Here is a 25935-nt window from a genome sequence, read left to right on the forward strand (position 1 = left end):
CTGGCTGAAGGGGATGGATTTCCGTTCTTGGTCCTGAAAATTCAGTGAGCTGGGTTTTCTTATTCCTCATGCTTTTTTTCTTCTCGGTTTGGTCCACTTTAAAAAGTGCAGTGTGAAAGTGAACCAAATGAAGGTGTGAAATTTTTCAGCATTCCCCAACCAATCAAACCGGGTCCCCCGGACCATCCTGGTGAATGCGCCCTAAGAGAGACACAGAGCTGCTCCTCTGTTTAATCTGTCTGTTGATTAGTCTACAGTGAGACATCGGTCTATATGTTGCACGTGCTACGCTAAATCAGTCTGTGAGGTGAATGAAATTACGGCAGTAGCACACGCGCAGTCCAGCGCTGAGCTGCCAGTTTGTGTGTGAGGAGGATCATAGTGTGTTGCCGTTCATCTTGGGAGTTGAAGTCTAATGTGTGACACTGAGACAGCACCTGGATGCAGGCGACAGATGTGTTCAAAAAATGCAGTGACAACACAGACGTTTTATATAGGAGACATATATAACACAGCCAAAGTATCTTGCTCCTTCCCTCCCTTGAACTCGGCACAAATATGATTAATAGCCTAAATAAATACAAATATTTACATCATTTTCAGCACTGGATTCATTTGAAAGGCCATGGATAACAAAAATCTTTGTGGGGAGTTGATTGTTTCAAACCTACTTGATAATTTTATACTCATGTTATAATTTTGTGCCCTGTGCTACAAACCTTTAAACCTCTGTATCTCCAGTGCTATGTGAAAAAACTTAACGTACAGCCCTGCTATTTATTTTAAATAATTTTTCATTAACATGTTGTGCAGCTGCATATTTTCACACAGGGGGAAAAAAAAATCCACCTTTGCATTTTATTTTGGTCACAGTCTGTTTTTATAAACGTGCATGTGACATCTTAAATGTGGCTTTGACTTGCAGCTGAAAAGATATAGATAATACCGAGATATGTATCATGCGTTGCCAGTCAGCCTGTAAAATCAGAGATATGAACTTTTGTCCATATCACTCAGACCTAATATTTCCCCAAAATCGCATACTGCATCTTTACTAACGTGACACAATAGCCTAGTCATCACGATTTGGATTTACTGTTAAAAAACTGAAGTGAAACAGAAGTCAGCAGGTCATCTATCTATAGTATGTCTGGATTTAGGACCTTGAGGACGCCAGATGTTTCCAGGACGCCTCCAGCAGACTACAGTTGCTCTGCCCCGCTGTCAGCAGCGCGTTAAAGCAAAGTTGAGCCAGTCGGATCAGACTATGCGCCCTGACGCACCGGAGGAACAGCAACGATGGGGGCTTCGCAGACGCGCTCCGAGCACAAGCACCAGTACCTGGTGGATAAGACGGGATGTAAGTAGAGACAAATCCACAAGTTACTTTAATTGTACTGGATAGAAAGTATGGAGTAACTGCTGTGTCGGTGTGCAGCGCTGTTGGTGTAACATGGTTCAGATTAACAAACGTGTGGTGGCGGTGACAAATTTGTGTAAGACATAGTTAACAATACAAAGTGAAACCTGAGCATCGTACTGGAGTATTAATCCATGTGAGACGCCTCTCTTTAAGCAAAACATGCAGTGATTTCACTTTAAATGCAACAATCTGTGGTTAGTTTATTATTAAAAAAACAATTAAACGACCACATTTTTAATGAACCACACAACTGTTAAGCGTTTTATCTGTATTATTTTTGCGTTAAAACTAATCTACTTTGCATGAAGATCTGTGGGTCGGTTCAGCTGCTATAAACATGACTTGAACACACCTTTTTGTTGTCATAAACACCCTCTGTCTTCCTGCCATACGTGCATGGGGAAAGCTCAATAAAGAAATGAAACAAAAACAGCAGAAGTGTGTCGGATCTATTTTTAGGAAGGACAGGATCGTGATGTGAAACCTTTGCATGCAATGGCATGCAGAGTTTGAGTGACAGGGATAATGATTTCATCAGAGACTTGAATCCAGCTTTACTGATACAGTATGGGTGAGACTTTGAACTTTTTTATTGCCTTCATTTCCTCAAGGTGGGGTTTTGACCACCTCTGTCTGCAGGCTCAGTGGGGACTTCTATGGATTTGTATAACTGATGAAATGTTTGATTGTACTAACAGGCCTGTACTTGTTGGTAGAGCACAGACCACAGATTCTGTTGTTGTTGTTTTCGGACCACTTTTTGTAGTTAATTGTCTGTAACATCTGCATCTGTCATTGATCATGTGCTTGTAATAGACTCATTGCTCAACAAACTTGTTTCTACATGTTGCTGGTCTGTCTCTGCATGTTTTTCACCTTACTCTCAGCAGCCACAGTTGCTGCTGCAAACATCCACTTTAGCCTCTGGGAAGGGGAAAAAGGGGCAAAGTGTTTATCGAAACAATTGAAAATGCCGTACCTGTGTTGATACGGGAGCAGGTGGTAACTGATTGTGATGTGTAAACCTTTCAGTGTGTGTTCATAAGTCCACACAGTGAGTTAATGATTCAGGGAACAATTTGAAATGGCATAAAAAGACAATCTCAGTAGAACGGGGTTTGTTTGCTTTGCCATTAAACTGATCGTGGACTTGTGCATGAGTTAGTGAAAATAAGTCTCGCTGTTTAATCATATTTCAGCGTATTACCATTAAGGAACATGAAGAAAATGAGTGATCTTATCTTTTAAAGGCATGCAGGAGGCTTGCTGATGGGTGTGGAATAATTACTGGTTGACATAAGTTGCTGTTGTTTGCCTCTTTTCAGTTTCACTGGAGCAGATTAAAAACCTTGACAAAAGGTTCCAGCAGTTGAGTGGAAATGAAGAGACAATAAGGTAAAATGTTTTAAAGAAAACCTGCACATGAGGCAAAGCTCTGCTAGTCAGCTGCATATGGTTTTAATGGAAACCATTCAGCCCTCGCCGTCGCTTTTAAACATGAAATACGACTGCATGGGGGCCCAGACTGGTGGATTGTGGGAATTTCTGGCATCTCTGGCAAACCACTAACATATGGTGACACAAGCAGGGTGAACTAATGCAAACGCAGACACATTATGCAAATCCAATATGTCGATGCATCAGGCACACAGAGCTGACACACGCTGTGCACACACACTCATTCATGTAAACACACATAAAACTGCCAAGGTGGCACGCTGGTGGTGACAGATCACAAGATTCTTCCCTTTAAAAAGAAACAGGGAACACATGTCCTACATAGCAGGTGTTTATTTACACTTTACCTTTAGACAGAGTTACTGTTTGTAACTTCCCAGAAATAAATGTCAGTTGATTGAGCATGCTGGTTCTGTTGTATCTGTTTTATGATAATGAATCTTCTCTTGTCGCACTGCAGTAAAGAAAAGTTGGAGAGCATACCAGCCCTCGCCAATAATCCAATCAGGAAGCAAATTATTGATGCGTTCTTTGACAAAAGGTGAGCAGTCAAATTGCACCACACTCCCCACCCTATGGCTGACGGCCATTTCAGCTGATATATTCTTGGCACTGTCATATTGATATATTTGAAACACTGTCAAAACCAAACCACAATTATATGATCTGTGAAAAGTGAAAGTCTTCTGACAATCAGAATTATCAAAGGTCAGATAATCTAAGCAATGACATTTCCCAACCTTTTTGTATGGTAAATATAGAGTGCTGCAGGGATGACATTTTTCTGTAGGCCAACAAGGAAGTTAGCGGCACCTTGGTTTCCTCATGAATAAGCCAGTAGGATATTTCCACTGGATTATTCCAGAAAATAAGCTCTGTGGCAAACAAAAGTTTATGATACCTGCATGTTTTGTTCAGCAAGATAATCTCCACAAATGAACACATCTTTTATGATTTTTAATCATAAATGCAGTCAGCAGAAGTTAAAAGCTAACTTAAGGTTGTAAACGAACTACACCACAATCGCCACCACAGTGAGCCTGTGCAGCATGATGGCGTTTTGTTATCTTATTTAGCCACTTGTTTGCAACTGCTTTTTTTAGGACACATAAGCCCCGTTTCCACTGAGCAGTACGGTACGGTACAGTTCGGTACGCTTTTTCCACTGTGAAAAGCTGTGGATGGTACCAGTGGAGCTGTTCCATACCGTCCGCATTTTTGCCCCCCCCTCTGTTGGGGTACCTAGCACACAGATCTGGTACTAAAAGGTGGAGCTGTGAACACTGCAGTCTGTCTGAGGATGGTCATTGGTTATTAGTAGACTTTACTATAAAATGAAAGGATGTTTTGCTGCCTCTTGCAGCAGCTGGAGTGTGTGAGAAAAAAACTTCATTCACTGGGCTGACTGCCGGCAACTTTTAAGGTGGAACGTTAACTTGTAATGTTGCTCAACGTATGAGTTGACGACGTGAATGCATCAGCACACCTTAAATTTCACTGTGACAACTTTGACCATCACTTTAGTTTTTATATGACAAACACTTTTAGTAATGAGTGCGTTCCAGCGTTTATATTAATTTCAAGCAGATTATGTGAACTGCTTATATTCTAATCCTCACTCTGAGAAAAAAAAGCATGGCGGAGTGTTGTTCCTGTGGGCTTCAGCAACACTAAACCCCTGAGCTTGCCTGAGAAGGACTAAAATCACAAAGCTGCTATTTTTAAATATCCCATGGAGAGAGACTCTCACTGCAGCCTGTTCTATTTTGTTCAGAAAATGTTGGCATCCAGCCTTGTTCTGTAGATGATAAACAAGGTGCTGACTTTAATGTGTCACCGGTGAAGGGCCAGGAAATACAGTGAGTGCTGGACGGAGCAGTGAGTGACAACAACCCACATGAAACAGTGCTGTTTGTGGAGGAAATGCTAAGACTGCAGAACGTCATCACACCAAACATGGCTTTACAGTCTTGCTGTGGTGGCAAATCTGACTATGTAAAACATCCCATTTGCGTTTTATGATTTACGATTTATGATTTTATTAGGATCCCTGTTAGCTGATGCATAACATCAGCTACTGATGAGGGAACCAGGGTGACATAAACCTTCGCATCTGCCTGCAAAACAACATCATCCCTGCAGCACTGTATTCAACGGACCACATATCCTTTGTGGGTGTATGCACCAGGCAAGCAATTCTCATTGACTAAATAGGTGCCATCTTGGCCATCCATGGTGGAGGGCCACTCTTACTCCAAAAGAGTTTGATTAGCATTAATTTTAAGTATGTTGCAGTTCAGGCTAATTAATGAGCTAACTGATGGATGGAAAGTTTTGAACTCTGAGGTTTTTTTAAGGTGCATTAACATTAGGAATGTTTAGCATGGTTTAATCTAACTCCTGAGTCTTTAGCGCTTTATGTCTTTTTGTTTAGTTAAGTAAAAACAGTGCCACATAAACACGAGCAGTAGAAAATACCTTTATTTCATTCACACGGCTGTTAATGTGGGTTTCAGTCCTCATCCAAGACAAGTGTGGAGCGGTTTGTGAAAACAAAGTATGTCATCCATCCATTAACAACATGTAGCTGAGGGTTTTGTGGCCGTAAAGAGACAGTTGTTTTAAAAACCAGCACTTCCTCATGTTTGGGAGAGCCTAGCTTAACAGGGCAAACCGCTATACGGACTGTCCAGCAAAACAAGCTGTGAGTCACACGGGTCATGTGTTTAGTACAGAACAAAACATCTTCCCAGGAGATTGGGCAACAGGCAAGACAGAAAATCCTGCACAACAGAATACCTGCAATCTGCATAGACTTCTGTTAACAACTTAGCAACATGATGAAATATAGGTGTTGGAGTAGCCACATGGTTTCATTTTAATTCATGATGCCTAAACTTAAATTTCTTTACTTCTTGACATAGGAACCACCATCAGGATGAGGTGGGCGGCGCTGAGGAGATTGGTTTCGAGCAGTTTGTTATGGTCATGTCCCACTTCCGCCCTCCTACCTTGAAGACAACAGTGGAGGAGAAGGAAGCTATGAGAAAAGAGAAGCTTCGCTGTAAGATACTGCACTTCATGTTTAAAAACACTATTATATACAAGAGAACCAGGTATACTTAATGGTTAAGATTCTCAGCTGTTAGTCTTGGACCCATGTCTCCCTTTTGCATGTGTCTCAATTGCCAGGAAAATAGTGCACCAGCCAGTGTTCATAACAAATCTGTGATGTGGGGATCTTGTTTCAGTCACCATTGACACTGACAAGAGTGTGGTGATGCATTGGTGCATGTGTGAGCGCTGGATCTCTCACTGCTTGTCGGCTATCACATTGAAGAGGCTTGTAGGCATTCATGACTTGGCTTGGAGCAGGGCCAGAACAACAGCTTACAGCCCCAACTGTCAGAAGTGGAATAGGATCATTTGTAGTCACTGACCTGGGACCCAAAGTCAGCCTCAGATATCATTATACCATTAGACTCTAATCAGTTTGTTATGTAAATCTATTCCAGGAGGCATTTCAGGATGAAGCAATTTACATTTTGGGTTCCTTCCCTGAACCAAGAACCAGACAGGGGATTGCGTGCCCTCTACCCTGCTTGTTCCTCCCCTGAACCTACCTTTAGGGATTTGTGACTTCCTACATTTTCCCAGAATTACTTTTACAAGCTCCAGGGAAAGAGTGTCAAAATTGGCAGATGGGAATCACCTGTTAGCAGATTACAGCAGCGACTGTCCAGAGCCTGGTCCCCTACAGAGGCTCAATGTATATTTTTGTGAATATAAACCATTCAGGAACAATGTCATAATACATTGATCAGTTAGTAAAAAAAATTCTGACCAATCAAGAACAGCCTTCTCGTGCAAGGCATTTGATCTGGTCCGCTTGTAAATGCTGCCGTGAGAACACGATCTAGGCAATTATACAACGTCAACCAAATCAGTCCCTGATTCGGACCAAAGCAAACAAACTCTAGGTCTGAAAGCACCCTGAGTTATTCTCGCATTCTTTCGGTGAACAAAGAATCCAAACAAGAGAAAAAATTCTTGATGAATTGAAGTTGCAGGGGGTCTATGTTTATCAGCAAACCACAAAACTTTATCAAAACATCCATTTGCAAAATCACACAATTCATGCAGTATAATCCAAGCCATTGTCATTAGGGAATGGAAATTGAAATGTATCTATGCTCTCTTCAAAGCCAGACTCCACTGACAAAAACAGTAATTTTAGCTCATTGAACACATGAGCTGACTTGTGTTTTAAAGGGTTAGTTCATACTCACCAAAGATAAGCAAGTTACAGTTACTATTTTTTGTCAATAGTGTCTGGCTTTGAATAGAGCATACATAGGTTTCACTTTTAGTCTAGTTCCCGTTCAGAAGGGGCTATATGTTTGGGAAGTACTGAACACATGATTGGATAAATAAGACTTGGATTATACTGCATTAGTTGTGTGTGAGTTTATAAACAGATGTTTTGATATAATTTTGCTGTTGTTAAACGTGGTCGCCTATGACTTCAGTTCATCAAGGATTTTCCCCATTTTTGGATTATTCGCTCACTGGAGGCATCACAGAAAAGTGTTCTTCATGAATTCAGCCTGAACACAGGGTGATTAATATATATAAACGATCATTTGGGGGACAAAGTATTCCTTTCCTTCCTACATTATGGTATCTTCAGGAGGCCTTATTACATGCAAATCTCTGTAGCCCAAGGGCTCGTTTTGGCTCCATTCAGTAGATACTCAACTGATATTATACACATTCCTGAACAAATTTGTTTACTCAAATTAAAGCAAATGTGCTGACATAGAATGAGGCCATCGTCTGCGGTGTTCTGTAAGATAACATTTGGGTATGTCCTCAGCTGCCTCCTGGGCTATTACAAGCTTTAGATGCTATTCAAACAAGTTAGAATTATTTTGTTTGTTGCTCCATGTTTATGCACTTGGCATCGCTTCACCTAACCCATGTGATGGAGTGCTGTGCTGTTCTTGGTGGGTACATGGAGGACACAATAAAATGTGCAGAGTGGACAGTGCTAAGTGCAGGTGGCAGGAGGGAAAGATTAGGAGGATTAGTGCCAAATTCTGCCCGGGGGCGCCCAAGCAGGTAAATCCGGCTGTGTGTAATAGCTACTCAGCTGACTAATTTGTGAAAACTGAGGTGTGTCTCTAATTGTAGCCATGGCCTCCCTCGAAGTGGAAAATATCTTTAGCAGCACTGGATTCCAGTCGTCTAAGGGAGGAATTCTCTCTTGCTCTATTTATCTTTTTGTTTGTGTCACATTGTTTTATGTCAAAATATTTGTGAACAACAAAAGAAGAAGCCTTTACTGTGTGGTTCTAATGGGCTGTCACCAAAAACTGCCATTTACTATTAATGTTTTAGAGGCTTCTTGTACTCTATTGTAAGAAATTCAAACCTCTTAGCCACATTTTTTAATTTTGTTATCATTTGATTGAAGGGTCTTTAAAAAAATGTAATGTAAGTTGTAAGTAAACATTCACTAAAGCCGTTTCCACCGAGCAGTATGGTACGGTACAGTTCAGTTCGGTACGCTTTTTTTTCTGTGTCCACTGTGAAAAGTTGTGGATGGTACCAATGGAACCATTCCATACCGTCCCCATTCAATGTATGAGTTGACGAAATGAATCCACCTTATATTTCAATGTGACAACTTTGACCATGACTTTAGTTTCTATTGTCTCTCTTGGATGACATACACTTTTAGTAATGGATCTTCAAGAGTTTAAGAATATGTATTAATTTCGATCAGATTATGTGAATTGTATATCCCAGTCCTTACTCAGAGGGAAAAAAAAAAAGCGTTGCAGAGCGTTGTTCCTGTGGGCTCTGGCTGACTGCACTTGCCTTAGAAGGAACAAATGCACAAACCTGCTATTTTTGAATATCCTATGGAGAGAGACTCTCACTGCAGCCTGTTTTATTTTCTTCAGAAAATGTCGGCATACAATCTAGTTCTGTGGACGATAAATATGGTGCAGACCGATAAAGGAGGAATTACAGTGAGTGCTGGACAGAGCAGTGAGTGACAACAACCCCACCCACATGTAAGAGTACTGTTTGCGGTGGAAACACTAGGGTCTAGTTACCATAGCCCTTTTTAAATAGGAATTGTGCAAATTTGCAGGAAAGCCCAATCAGTCTTTTTTCAGCATTGGCAGTATAAAAACAAAATCGGGGAGTGCGGCAAAATGCCGCCTACCTACTTTTTTTTATACAGAATGCGCCTTTTTCGGGGCAATGGGGGGCGTGAGCAAGCAACAAAATGTGTAGCTCAGCATGTGACGTAAACAGTGACGTGGGAGGGAAGCCGCGGCTGGTCAGTCCTTCGGCAATTCTCTCGTAAGTCGGCCCGTCCTTTACCGTCCACGTCATCTGACGGTTAATGGCCTCTTCATTTGCGAGGGCAAGGAGGCTGCGCAATTCTTTGTCTCCCCAGTTGCTCATCTTTACAGTGTCTGTCATGTTTGCGTTTCCCTCTTGCTACTAGCTGCTCGCTAATTCCTGCTAGCAGCTGTTTCCTGTTTATCCACCACCAGCGGCTTGCACGTGTGCCATCATCAACAGCTCCTCCCGCAAGTCTTCAACAGCCCCTCCCGTTGCGGAAGGCCGCCTCAGTCTGTTTAAACTGAAAGGGTTCCGCCAATATGACTACCCTACGAGGCGGAAAATTGGGCACCTCGGCTCAACTCACCAATCCGGCTCTGTGTGTCTAAACGCTCGCAGCTTGCCGGCAAAACGGCCTAACATTCACAGAAAATTTGGCAGTGTAAAAGGGGCTCATGTCTGAAGGGTTACTGTTGGTTCCAAAGGTACCATACTAAAAGTATTTGGGTTGAAACGGGGCTTGATATGCTTTATGTAAGTACAAGTTTGAGGAACTTATGCTTTACATGAATATTTCCATTTCATGCTAATCCATACTTCTTCTCCATGACAAATCAAAGGTTACTGGAAAGGCACTCAAAGGCCAAATGCTCAATCTTGCACTGTTGACAAAAGTGAAAAATTGTTTGTCTATCTGCCCCTGTTATTTAGATCTGCCCCCAAATGTAATGGGTTCGTCCTTGGCCCATGTTACACCCTTCCACCAAGTTTCCTGAAAATGGGGCCAGTAGTTTTTTTGTAATCTTGCCGACATCAGACAAACAAACAAATCGAACCTAAGATAAGGTAAGCTAAGGTAAGGTAAACTTTAATGTTCCCAAGGGGCAATTTGAGATACAGACAGTAGTCATTAGTAAAACAAAACAGACATTGCAATACATTACACACAGTATTCAGTATCACACACTGTCAAGGGTAAATCATGGACATTAGTGGTCACTGCTGGTTAAGATAAGCGATAACAAAGGACGATCTGCAACACGAGATGATATTGTACTTTTTACACTACTTCATTCATTTGTTAGCTGTTGTTACGTTTTATTAAACTTTTACACAACTTATGATAAACACATCAAAAGCATTGTTAAAGATAACCTAGTTGTTTCCAACCGTTTTGGCTTGACCCCTCGTGAAAAAGTAGCATCATGTTTCAGTCCTAGCTGTCAGCACTTCCTCCAAAGAGACATTTCCCCTCAAACGTCTCAGGTGGATTGATTTAAATATCTGTTTGATGCCTAACCAAGTGAAGTTCCTAAAGTAAAATCTTGAATGCAGGACTTCTACTTTTACATAATTGTATTGACAGTCTCTTCCACCATTGTGCCAAATGTGTTTACTGTAGTGTTTCCTTGTTTTCTACTCAGTCTGTGTTGTTTTGTTCTGCTCAAGGCAGTTAGTGTCAGGGGGAAAAAAGAAAGTAGACTAATTTTGGCTGAACTCTTACAACTTCCTGGTAGAATAAATTAAGTTGTGATTTAAGATAATAACACAAAGCAGTGCGCTCCCCAGAGTGTGAGGGAATGAGTTGGGTTGCTATCATTTTTTTGTAATTGTGTGAATTTTTAAAAGCATTTCATAAAAGTTTATTTCCCCTGGTGTGAAGCAAGGTGGTCTCGCTGCCTGAACAAAGACACTCTTTATTTTTCTGGGAAAAAAAAAACACTGTGGCACAAAACCCCAAAGCACAAGGGTTTTGATAAAGGAGATAATAATCAGATGACACTACGAACCATGTGTGTCTCCTCCAGTATTTGCAGAAACCATTTATCTAAATTGTGTTTCTCTGTTGTCACCAGTTTGTCTGTATGTTTTCCCCACATGTTCGATTAGATTTTTGGGGGGTGTTTGTTTGGGTGACCATAAATCAACAAGGCTCTCACTGTCACAATGATAAATATCTACCTCAGGACCTTTATGGAAAAAAGATGAGCCAATTTGACATTAAAACTGACATTCTATCGACTGCTCTGAAATAACATCAGCAGCACAGTCAAAATGTTGTTGGACATTGCCAAAGGAAGTGGATTGTTTTTTGTTCCTTGTTAGTGCCACAGGCTTGTTAAACATGAAGCATTGTCATGGGACTGAATCTTGTAAATGTCACTGTGAATGAAAGTATTGACATTTTACAGGGGTGTCATTGCCTCAGTGTAATTCTCTTCATTCAGCAGTGATGGCCTGGAGGGGACCTGCTTAGTTAGTCCCCTCTCTTATCTCTGCATCTTCAACATTCCTCTTTGCACAGCTTCCTCTGGTCTAATAGTAAGATCCTGCCTTCTCTGATTTGATGACAGAAAGTTCCTTAGAAATCAGACTAACCTCTAAATTCTTCCGTTCTGTCTTCCCAGTCCTGTTTAACATGCATGACACAGACAATGACGGCACAATCACTCTGGCTGAGTACAGAAAGGTAAGATAACTTAATTAGTATGGCTCAGACAAAGGCTGGCATGGCTGTGTGCCTTTAAACATTTTAAACTCTGAAAATGAATTATTTAGAATTCAATTATTTTTTGCAGTTTAATCATTTAAAACTGCACAAGATAAAACGGGTATGCAAATGTGCATTATGGATAAGATTTAAGACTGGTACAGTTCTGTAATGGAAAATCCCTGTTTGAAATGTAAGCAAATTTGAAATCAAAGCAAATTAAAGCAAACATTTGTGAAAGTTAATTTTAACCCTTAAAAAAGTAGTTTTACTAAAACATTTTGTTGATTTAAGCCAATTAGATTCACCTTGCACATCATACTTCATGTCCAATGCACAAAAAACAAAAAACATGAACAGCACATGTGTATTCTTTAAGTAATGTGTTGTAATAACCTGTACACGCATAAATTTTCCCACTGATTATACTGCTCAGGTTGAAGTATGTTGGAGCTGTTCTGAAAATTACATGTCATGACAAAACTCCATATGTTTTCAGAATTATTAGGTTCAAGGTGTCCCACCCCAACAGGTGCAACAAGCTATGTAATGCTCAAGTAGTCTGTACACACCCATACAGACCTGAGATGGGGTATAATCAGCCAAAAAAATGTACAAACACCTGCGTGTGTGGATTGTTGAGATGCAGTAGCTTTAAATGTTCTTATACTAACAGTTAACAAGCAATACAAATACAAGAACAAACTGATAGACTCTATGTTTTGCTGCTATCTAAATATATAAAAGTGTTTAAGTTAGACTTTAGACATTGTAGCAGTGAAATTAAGAACTCTAGTTGGGAAATTTGTTGAAACCCAACTCGAAACCTAACTTTGGTGTTGACACAATCATACACTGACAGAAAAGGACAGAAAGTAATTCCTGCATGACTGTGACTTTAACATTTTTTGTGGCCTGCTATTCCAAGATATTTTTGTGGCATACTGCTATGACAATTAACCATGACATACTATACTATGACATGTTTGCTAAGATATTTTTTGAAAGAGTACACTATAACTTTTTTTCATGATTTTGGACAACATACTATACTATGACTTTTTTTTCATGATTTTGGACAACATGCTATACTATGACTTTTTTTTCATGATTTTGGACGACATGCTATACTATGACTTTTTTTCATGATTTTGGACGACATGCTATACTATGACTTTTTTCATGATTTTGGACAACATGCTATACTATGACTTTTTTCATGATTTTGGACAACATACTATACTATGACTTTTTTCATGATTTTGGACAACATGCTATACTATGACTTTTTTTCATGATTTTGGACGACATGCTATACTATGACTTTTTCATGATTTTGGACAACATGCTATACTATGACTTTTTTTCATGATTTTGGACAACATGCTATACTATGACTTTTTTTCATGATTTTGGACAACATACTATACTATGACCTTTTTTCATGATTTTGGACGACATGCTATACTATGACATTTTTCATGATGTTTAACGACATACTATATACTGTGACTTTTTTTCATGATTTTGGACGACATAGTATACTATGACTTTTTTTCGTGATTTTGGAGACATACTGTACTATGACTTTTTTTCATGATTTTGGACAACATACTATACTATGACTTTTTTCATGATTTTGGACGACATGCTATACTATGACTTTTTTTCATGATTTTGGACGACATGCTATACTATGACTTTTTTCATGATTTTGGACAACATACTATACTATGACTTTTTTCATGATTTTGGACAACATACTATACTATGACTTTTTTCATGATTTTGGACAACATACTATACTATGACTTTTTTTCATGATTTTGGACAACATACTATACTATGACTTTTTTCATGATTTTGGACGACATGCTATACTATGACTTTTTTCATGATTTTGGACAACATGCTATACTATGACTTTTTTTCATGATTTTGGACGACATACTATACTATGACGTTTTTTCATGATTTTGGACGACATGCTATACTATGACTTTTTTCATGATTTTGGACGACATGCTATACTATGACTTTTTTTCATGATTTTGGACAACATGCTATACTATGACTTTTTCATGATTTTTGGACATACTTTACTATGACTTTTTTCATGATTTTGGACAACATACTATGACCTTTTTTCATGATTTTGGACAACATGCTATACTATGACTTTTTTTCATGATTTGGACAACATGCTATACTATGACTTTTTTTCATGATTTTGGACGACATGCTATACTATGACTTTTTTTCATGATTTTGGACAACATGCTATACTATGACTTTTTTCATGATTTTGGACACCATGCTATACTATGACTTTTTTCATGATTTTGGACGACATGCTATACTATGACTTTTTTTCATGATTTTGGACACCATGCTATACTATGACTTTTTTCATGATTTTGGACGACATGCTATACTATGACTTTTTTTCATGATTTTGGACGACATGCTATACTATGACTTTTTTCATGATTTTGGACGACATACTATACTATGACTTTTTTCATGATTTTGGACAACATGCTATACTATGACTTTTTTCATGATTTTGGACAACATGCTATACTATGACTTTTTTCATGATTTTGGACAACATGCTATACTATGACTTTTTTCATGATTTTGGACGACATGCTATACTATGACTTTTTTCATGATTTTGGACGACATGCTATACTATGACTTTTTTCATGATTTTGGACGACATGCTATACTATGACTTTTTTCATGATTTTGGACGACATGCTATACTATGACTTTTTTTCATGATTTTGGATGACATGCTATACTATGACTTTTTTCATGATTTTGGACAACATGCTATACTATGACTTTTTTTCATGATTTTGGACGACATGCTATACTATGACTTTTTTCATGATTTTGGACGACATGCTATACTATGACTTTTTTCATTATTTTTGACGACATACTATACTATGACTTTTTTTTCATGATTTTGGACAACATGCTATACTATGACTTTTTTCATGATTTTGGACGACATACTATACTATGACTTTTTTTCATGATTTTGGACGACATACTATACTATGACGTTTTTTCATGATTGTGGACGACATGCTATACTATGACTACTTTTCACGATTTTGGACAACATGCTATACTATGACTTTTTTCACGATTTTAGACGACATACTATAGTATGACTTTTTTTCATGATTTTGGACGACATACTATACTATGACTTTTTTTCATGATTTTGGACGACATGCTATACTATGACTTTTTTTCATGATTTTGGACAACATGCTATACTATGACTTTTTTTCATGATTTTGTACGACATACTATACTATGACTTTTTTTCATGATTTTGGACAACATACTATACTATAACTTTTTCATGATTTTGGACAACATGCTATACTATGACGTTTTTTCATGATTTTGGACGACATGCTATACTATGACTTTTTTTCATGATTTTGGACGACATGCTATACTATGACTTTTTTCATGATTTTGGACGACATACTTTACTATGACTTTTTTCATGATTTTGGACAACATGCTATACTATGACTTTTTTCATGATTTTGGACGACATGCTATACTATGACTTTTTTCATGATTTTGGACAACATACTATACTATGACTTTTTTTCATGATTTTGGACGACATGCTATACTATGACTTTTTTTTCATGATTTTGGACAACATGCTATACTATGACTTTTTTCATGATTTTGGACGACATACTTTACTATGACTTTTTTTCATGATTTTGGACAACATGCTATACTATGACTTTTTTCATGATTTTGGACAACATGCTATACTATGACTTTTTTCATGATTTTGGACAACATGCTATACTATGACTTTTTTTCATGATTTTGTACGACATACTTTACTATGACTTTTTTTCATGATTTTGGACAACATGCTATACTATGACTTTTTTTCATGATTTTGGACAACATGCTATACTATGACTTTTTTTCATGATTTTGTACGACATACTTTACTATGACTTTTTTTCATGATTTTGGACAACATACTATACTATGACTTTTTTTCATGATTTTGGACAACATGCTATACTATGACTTTTTTTCATGATTTGGACAACATGCTATACTATGACTTTTTTTCATGATTTTGTACGACATACTTTACTATGACTTTTTTTCATGATTTTGGACAACATACTATACTATGACTTTTTCATGATTTTGGACGACATGCTATACTATGACTTTTTTTCATGATTTTGGACACCATGCTATACTATGACTTTTTTCATGATTTTGGACGACATGCTATACTATGACTTTTTTTCATGATTTTGGACAACATGCTATACTATGACTTTTTTAATGATTTTGGACGACATGCTATACTATGACTTTTTTATATGATTTTGGACAACATGCTATACTATGACTTTTTTTCATGATTTTGGACGACATGCTATACTATGACTTTTTTTCATGATTTTGAACGACATACTATACTATGACTTTTTTTCATGATTTTGAACGACATACTATACTATGACTTTTTGATGATTTTGGAAAACAAGCTATAATATGACTTTTTTTCATGATTTTGGACAACATGCTATACTATGACTTTTTTCATGATTTTGGACAACATGCTATACTATGACTTTTTTTCATGATTTTGTACGACATACTTTACTATGACTTTTTTTCATGATTTTGGACAACATGCTATACTATGACTTTTTTTCATGATTTGGACAACATGCTATACTATGACTTTTTTTCATGATTTTGTACGACATACTTTACTATGACTTTTTTTCATGATTTTGGACAACATACTATACTATGACTTTTTCATGATTTTGGACGACATGCTATACTATGACTTTTTCATGATTTTGGACACCATGCTATACTATGACTTTTTTCATGATTTTGGACGACATGCTATACTATGACTTTTTTCATGATTTTGGACAACATGCTATACTATGACTTTTTTCATGATTTTGGACGACATGCTATACTATGACTTTTTTCATGATTTTGGACAACATGCTATACTATGACTTTTTTTCATGATTTTGGACAACATACTATACTATGACTTTTTTTCATGATTTTGGACAACATGCTATACTATGACTTTTTTTCATGATTTTGTACGACATGCTATACTATGACTTTTTTTCATGATTTTGGACGACATGCTATACTATGACTTTTTTTCATGATTTTGTACGACATACTATACTATGACTTTTTTTCATGATTTTGGACAACATACTATACTATGACTTTTTTCATGATTTTGGACAAAATGCTATACTATGACGTTTTTTCATGATTTTGGACAACATGCTATACTGTGACTTTTTTTTCATGATTTTGAACGACATACTATACTATGACTTTTTTCATGTTTTGGGACAACATACTATACTATGACATTTTTCATGATTTTGGACAACATACTATACTATGACTTTTTTTTCATCATTTTGGACGACATACTATACTATGACTTTTTTTTCATCATTTTGGACAACATAATATACTATGACTTTTTTCATGATTTTGGACGACATGCTATACTATGACTACTTTGTCATGAATTTTGACGACATACAATACTATGACGTTTTTTCATGATTTTGGACAACATGCTATACTATGACTTTTTTCATGATTTTGGACACCATGCTATACTATGACTTTTTTCATGATTTTGGACAACATGCTATACTATGACTTTTTTCATGATTTTGGACGACATGCTATACTATGACTTTTTTCATGATTTTGGACAACATGCTATACTATGACTTTTTTTTCATGATTTTGGATGACATACTGTATACTGTGACCTTTTTTTATGATTTTGGACGACGTACTATATACTATGACTTTTTTCAGGATTTTGGGCCACATGCTATACTATGACGTTTATTTATGATTTTGGACGACATACTATGATATGAGTTTTTTTCAGGATTTTGGGCCACATGCTATGCTATAACTTTTTTTCAGGATTTTGGACGACATACTATACGATGACTTTTTTTCATGATTTTGGACGACATACTATACTGTCTTTTTTTTCATGATTTTGGGCCACATGCTATGACGTTTTTTTTACGATTGTGGACGACATACTATACTATGACTTTTTTTCCCATGATTTTGGACGACATGCTATACTTTGACATTTTTTCATGATTTTGGACGACATACTATACAATGACTTTTTTTCAATATTTTTGGATGACATACTATACTGTGACTTTTTTTACATGATTTTGGACGACATGCGATACTATGACTTTTTTGCATGATTTTGGATGACATACTATACTATGACTTTTTTCATGATTTTGGACCACATGCTATACTATGACTTTTTTGCATGATTTTGGATGACATACTATACTATGACTTTTTTCATGATTTTGGACCACATGCTATACTATGACATTTTTGACATACTATATTTTTTATATACTATACTATGATATTCATTTCCCCAAGACACACAGCTTTGGCATTAAATCATCAAAAGCAGCTGAGTGGGTTAAAACAACAGTGAACTATTGTATGAGCAGGTTGCAAATTAAGATGAAGATTTTCTTACCTCTTGCTGTCATTCGGAGGTGTTAACCTAAGACTGATGGTGTTTAAACCCCAATGAAGGTATAAAGACTAATAATGTTGTTCTCTTCCAAGGTGGTGGAGGAGCTTCTGTCAAAAAGTGGAGCCATCGGGCTGGAAGCTGCCAAGGCGATAGCAGATGCTGCCATGTTGGAAGTGGCGAGCACAAATGTGCCCCACATGGTAATGGAACTCACCAGACCTAAACTGCTAAAATAAATTCTCACAGTCTGATATCTGCAGCAAAGTAACACTTTCATTTGTTTTTTTATCATTTCAGGCCCCAGATGATTTCTATGAAGGAATTACGTTTGAGCATTTTGAGCAGGTTTGTATGTTTACAATTTTATGGTCCACCTGATGAAAAATATGACACTTATTTTTTTCTACGTGCTTATGGCAACATGTTATCTGCCCACAGATTTTAAAAGGGCTTGAAATGGAGACCAGGATGCACATCCGCTTTTTGTAGACACCATGACAATGCATTGTGGGAAATCAACCTCTTGAAGTTGTTTTTGTAAAGAAATGTTTATGTTGCTGCTGTTTTTAGCAGAGCCTCTCTGGTCCTTAAATGGAGTGAAGCCAAACACTTGATGTGCACTAATATATTTTTGGATGGATTGAAAGAATTATAAACCTAACAATACTTAAAGTACATTTGTGTACAAATTAAAGACTGACAAGATGGTGAAAGTATCCGAATAAAAAGACATTTACTTCCATAGTTCACTTTCAAGCCGAAAGAAGTCAGTTTCAAAGCATTGTGATCCTACAAGTAGAGTGTCACATATTTCAAAGAGATTTGTTTCTCGTTGTTTATCACACTCCTATTAATTTTATCAGGTTTCACACTAACCCTCTACCTCTCTTGCTATTCTACCAATCTTTATGTAACCAGCATGCAATGTGAATGATTCTTTGTACCAAAAAGGTTCATGTGTTAGATGACGTCGGTCATGCTCAGTGACTGCTCTGGCATTCATGGGTCATCTGTTATGGCCAGCATCCAAAGACTGAAACTGGGGGCACATACCATTCCTCTGAAGCTCCAGAATAGTTACAGGTTTAATTTTCTGTTCCTCTGGGACCCTTTATAACCAACCACTGCTGTTCTTCCTTGAAAGTCTATTTTTGGATGCTACTGAGTAAACCTAACACTTTTCATAAGATGAATTATTACAGACTTTGTATTAAATTGTATAAATGAACAAAATAAATTGAAGACATTTGATAAAACAAATGTGTGTTCAGTTTTTTTGCTGAGACTACTAACAAATGTACTAAGAAGAATCTTACTCAGTGAATGAGGTAAAAATATGACTTTTTTATTACTGTGATGATGCACAGCGACACCGAATCAAATCCAGAAAACCAATCGTCGATTAAAAATTGATTAATTTTACTGTAATGGTTTACACGTCTGTGATCCTGTGCAACATCTAGGCAGCTTCTACACTGTAAATTACAAATACCAGCAGTTACAGATAACATACACTGACATGTTACATTTCCAAGAAGCTTGATTTGACTTGCATGATAAAAGGAAAGAAATTAAATAAAAGATTACAGTTTAGAAAATCAAACTGATGAATGGTAAAAGTCTTTTTTGTTCCTTCAGTCACTCACTGACTCCAGTTACAGTTTGGAAAACTGTATATCAGTGGGATGGATGGGAGCCAGACAGCCTGTCATAAGGCACAGCCAGGCCGATGTTGTAGTTGTAGCCGGTTGACTCAGTGTAGTCGGACCTGCAGATGGGAAGGATGTGATCCTGTGACAACGCGTCCTCAGAGAAGTCATAATGGCAGATGACTCCTCTGTGTCTGAAGGATAAAAACATTTATATGAGCAACAATATTAACAACGGAGATATTAGTTGTTTCACTTTTTAAAGAAAAAGTTAAAAATGGAGCAGACGTAATTCAGTTTGTTACATGCTGGTTTGCAGGCATTAAGAAAACAATCCCACTGCGAAGAGCAGCAGGTTGTCTGGGAGATGTGGTCCCAATTTAATTTTGAGAAAGTGGGAAATTAATGACACAAGTGGCATGAGACAGGCTTCCAGCCATTCTAACAACTACCCCATTTGTAATAACAAGGTACTGTAATTACTTTGACAATGGCAATGGTATATATATATTTCCATGTTAACAGTTATAGTAAGACATTAAAATTTTGGGAAATGCACTCATTTTTTTCTTACTTTTCTTGCCAAGAGTCATACTATGTCATACCATGCTATGATATTTTGTATATGGATTTTATGGCAGTCTATACTGATCATTTTTATGGCATACTATACTATGACATTTATTTTTCTGTCATGATATTTTTTATGGCATATTTTACCATGACATTTCTTCTGAAATTCTGTGGCATACTATACTATGACATGGTTTCTGACATACTATATATGACATTTTTTTGGCATAATATACTATGACATTTTTTATGGCATACGATACTATGACATGGTTTCTGACATACTATATATGACATTTTTTTTGACAATATACTATGACATTTTTTGACATAATATACTATGACATTTTTTATGGCATACTATACTATGACATTTTTTGGCATACTATACTATGACATTTTATGACATACTACGTATGACATTTTTTATTACATACAATACTATGACATTTTTTTACATACTATACTATGACATTTTTTATGGCATACTATACTATGACAGTTTTTATGACATACTATACTATGACATTTTTTATGGCATACTATACTATGACATTTTATGACATACTATACTATGACAGTTTTTATGGCATACTATACTATGACATTTTATGACATACTATACTATGACATTTTTTATGGCATACTATACTATGACATTTTATGACACTATACTATGACATTTTTTATGGCATACTATACTATGACATTTTATGACATACTATACTATGACAGTTTTTATGGCATACTATACTATTACATTTTATGACATACTATACTATGACAGTTTTTATGGCATACTATACTATGACATTTTATGACATTTTTTATGGCATACTATACTATGACATTTTATGACATACTATACTATGACATGTTTTATGGCATACTATACTATGACATTTTATGACATACTATACTATGACATGGTTTATGGCATACTATACTATGACATTTTATGACATACTATACTATGACATGTTTTATGGCATACTATACTATGACATTTTATGACATTTTTTATGGCATACTATACTATGACATTTTATGACATACTATACTATGACATGTTTTATGGCATACTATACTATGACATTTTATGACATACTATACTATGACATGTTTTATGGCATACTATACTATGACATTTTATGACATTTTTTATGGCATACTATACTATGACATTTTATGACATACTATACTATGACATGTTTTATGGCATACTATACTATGACATTTTATGACATTTTTTATGGCATACTATACTATGACATTTTATGACATACTATACTATGACATGTTTTATGGCATACTATACTATGACATTTTATGACATTTTTTATGGCATACTATACTATGACATTTTATGACATACTATACTATGACATGTTTTATGGCATACTATACTATGACATTTTATGACATACTATACTATGACAGTTTTTATGGCATACTATACTATTACATTTTATGACATACTATACTATGACAGTTTTTATGGCATACTATACTATGACATTTTATGACATTTTTTATGGCATACTATACTATGACATTTTATGACATACTATACTATGACATGTTTTATGGCATACTATACTATGACATTTTTTATGGCATACTATACTGTGACATTTTATGACATACTATACTATGACATTTTATGACATACTATACTATGACAGTTTTTATGGCATACTATACTATGACATTTTATGACATACTATACTATGACATTTTTTATGGCATACTATACTATGACATTTTTTATGACATACTATACTATGACATTTTTTATGGCATACTATACTATGACATTTTATGACATACTATACTATGACAGTTTTTATGGCATACTATACTATGACATTTTATGACACTATACTATGACTATGGCATACTATACTATGACATTTTATGACATTTTTTATGACATACTATACTATGACATTTTTTATGGCATACTATACTGTGACATTTTATGACATACTATACTATGACATTTTTTATGGCATACTATACTATGACATTTTATGACATACTATACTATGACATTTTTTATGGCATACTATACTATGACATTTTATGACACTATACTATGACAGTTTTTATGGCATACTATACTATGACATTTTATGACATACTATACTATGACATTTTTTATGGCATACTATACTATGACATTTTATGACACTATACTATGACAGTTTTTATGGCATACTATACTATGACATTTTATGACATTTTTTATGACATACTATACTATGACATTTTTTATGGCATACTATACTATGACATTTTTTATGACATACTATACTATGACATTTTATGACATACTATACTATGACATTTTTTATGGCATACTATACTATGACATTTTATGACATACTATACTATGACATTTTTTATGGCATACTATACTATGACATTTTATGACATACTATACTATGACATGTTTTATGGCATACTATACTATGACATTTTTTATGACATACATGTTTTTATGACATTTTATGACATACTATGACATTTTATGGCATACTATACTATGACATTTTATGACATACTATACTATGACAGTTTTTATGACATACTATACTATGACATTTTATGACATACTATACTATGACAGTTTTTATGGCATACTATACTATGACATTTTATGACATACTATACTATGACATTTTTATGACATACTATACTATGACATTTTATGACATTTTATACTATGACATTTTTTATGACATACTATACTATGACAGTTTTTATGGCATACTATACTATGACATTTTTTATGACATACTATACTATGACATTTTTTATGGCATACTATACAATGACATTTTATGACATACTATACTATGACATTTTTTATGACATACTATACTATGACATTTTATGACATACTATACTATGACAGTTTTTATGGCATACTATACTATTTCAATTTTTCAATTTTATTTATAAAGCCCAATATCACAAATCACAATTTGCCTCACAGGGCTTTACAGCATACGACATCCCTCTGTCCTTATGACATGTTTTCTGACATACTACATATGACATTTTTATGACGTACTATACTATGACATTTTTATGACATACTATACTATGACATTTTATGACATACTACGTATGACATTTTATGACATACTATACTACGACATTTTTTATGACATACTATACTATGACAGTTTTTATGGCATACTATACTATGACATTTTATGACATACTATACTATGACATTTTTTATGACATACTATACTATGACATTTTTTATGGCATACTATACTATGACATTTTTTATGACATACTATACTATGACATTTTATGACATACTATACTATGACAGTTTTTATGGCATACTATACTATTTCAATTTTTCAATTTTATTTATAAAGCCCAATATCACAAATCACAATTTGCCTCACAGGGCTTTACAGCATACGACATCCCTCTGTCCTTATGACATGTTTTCTGACATACTACATATGACATTTTTATGACGTACTATACTACGACATTTTTTGGCATACTATACTATGACATGTTTTATGACATACTACGTATGACATTTTTATGACGTACTATACTATGACATTGTTTGACATACTATACTATGACACTTTTTGACATAATGTACTATGACATGTTTTATTACATACTATACTATGACATTTTTTGACATACTATACTATGACATTTTTTGACATAATATACTATGACATTTTTTATGGCATACTATACTATGACATTTTTGGCATACTATACTATGACATGTTTTCTGACATACTACGTATGACATTTTTTATTACATACTATACTATGACATTGTTTGACATACTATACTATGACATGTTTTCTGACATACTATATATAACATTTTTATGACGTACTATACTATGACATTGTTTGACATACTATACAATGACAATTTAAATGACTTTTTTTTTTTAATGAAAATTATACGGCATACTATTCTGTGACATTAATATGATTTTTTTATGGCATACTTTACCATGACATTTCTTATGATTTTTTTTTTGTCAGACTATACTTTTATATTTTTTAATGAAAATTGAATGGCAGTCTAAACTATGACATTTATTATGAAAATATTTTGGCATACTGTACTATGGTATTTTTTATTACACTATGACATTTTCTATAAAAATGTATGGCATACTATACGATGGCATTTTGTTATGAAATATTCATGGCATACTATACTATGAAAGTTTTTAACATACTATACCTTGACTTTTATGTTATGCATTTTGTATGACTTTTTATGGCATATGCCTTTGCTTCTATAAATCCAAAGGTACAGAGAAGCAGTGAATGAGCACACTGAGTATTTCTGACTCAGAGAGTCTTGTGGGAAATGGGAGGTGGATGTCAAGAAAAATTCCAGGTTAAAATAAGAAGAAGAAGAAGAAGAAGAAGAAGAAGAGTGTGGGAGGGAGATCAGTGACCTGCGGTGAGCTGTAAGGTCATCGTCTGTGATGCAGGCCCCCCTTGGCGACTTGTCATCCGGGATGTTGGCTGTTACGAGGGTGCTGGTGTTGAAGTGTACATGCCTTACAGGATGTCTGCAGCCGAGATAGAAAACAACACCTTTAGTAGAAAATATATAAATAATTTTTTTTTACTTGTGCGTGTGAGTCTTTCTGTACAAATAGTTCTTGAGCAAATGTAAAGATGTTTAAATGTCCCAATTTTATTCCTTACATTAGACGCAAAATTAAAAAGGACCTATTATGCTCACTTTTAGGTTCATACTTTCATTAAAAGCTTCTACTAGAGCATGTTTACATTCATTAAAACACTTGATTTTCCTCATACTGTCTGTACTGGACCATCTGTATTCACCCTCTGTCTGACACTATCTGTTTAGCGCCTGTCTCTCTAAGTCCTCTTCATGAAATAAAAGCCCAGTCTGCTCTAATTGGTCAGCGCTTCTTGGTCTACTGCACCTTTGTGTCTCTGCACCACCATTGTGGCCAGAGAATGACTGTAATGGAGAATATTGGCACTTTCTCTTCTTAAAAATCACCAGTAGAAGCTTCTAAACACAACCTGACATGAGCCGAAATCTGGGAGAAATAACAACATCAGCAACCAAGATTATATGTTTCACTGACGTTAATATGCGGCTACAAGTAGCAGTGTAATTACAGCCGGGGAATGACTGTGCATAGTAGCACTTTCTCCCGTTTAAAATCACCAATAAAAGCTTCTGAACACAACAGGACATGTTCCAGCACAAATATGAATAAGTTTATAGTATCAGCAGCCATGTTTAATTGTTTCCCTGATGTTAGCATGTAGCAGTGCAGGCTACGTAATGTTG

The 25935-nt window shown here is 35.7% G+C and overlaps 2 protein-coding genes across 4 annotated transcripts in view; one reads left to right on the forward strand and one right to left on the reverse strand.

Moving 5' to 3' along the window:
* The first annotated feature begins 1120 nt into the window (after positions 1–1120).
* On the forward strand, positions 1121–19620 carry tesca (tescalcin a). 2 transcript variants are annotated; one of them, XM_049578646.1, is made up of 8 exons: positions 1121–1360; positions 2749–2818; positions 3342–3422; positions 5806–5945; positions 11653–11714; positions 18453–18560; positions 18658–18705; positions 18799–19620. In XM_049578646.1, the coding sequence occupies exons 1-8, from the start codon at positions 1300–1302 to the stop codon at positions 18847–18849; spliced, it is 621 nt and encodes a 206-aa protein (XP_049434603.1). In that variant the 5' UTR covers positions 1121–1299; the 3' UTR covers positions 18850–19620. The 2 variants fall into 2 exon arrangements, with proteins under 2 accessions (XP_049434603.1, XP_049434604.1); XM_049578647.1 differs by lacking the exon at positions 1121–1360 and adding an exon at positions 1405–1994.
* Positions 19621–19668: 48 nt separating this feature from the next.
* fbxw8 (F-box and WD repeat domain containing 8) overlaps positions 19669–25935 on the reverse strand; it is a 38231-nt gene continuing 31964 nt past the window's right edge. Inside the window, exons 11-12 of one of the 2 annotated variants that reach the window (XM_049578503.1) lie at positions 25058–25174; positions 19669–20203 (exon numbers count right to left, since the gene is read on the reverse strand). In XM_049578503.1, the coding sequence (XP_049434460.1) occupies positions 20038–20203; positions 25058–25174 (283 nt within the window). In that variant the 3' untranslated portion in view covers positions 19669–20037. The remainder of the gene's footprint in view (positions 20204–25057; positions 25175–25935) is intronic. The other variant, XM_049578502.1, reaches the window with a different exon arrangement.

The sequence above is a fragment of the Epinephelus fuscoguttatus genome, linkage group LG6, assembly GCF_011397635.1.
Source record: "Epinephelus fuscoguttatus linkage group LG6, E.fuscoguttatus.final_Chr_v1".
In the NCBI taxonomy this organism is placed as follows: domain Eukaryota; kingdom Metazoa; phylum Chordata; class Actinopteri; order Perciformes; family Serranidae; genus Epinephelus; species Epinephelus fuscoguttatus.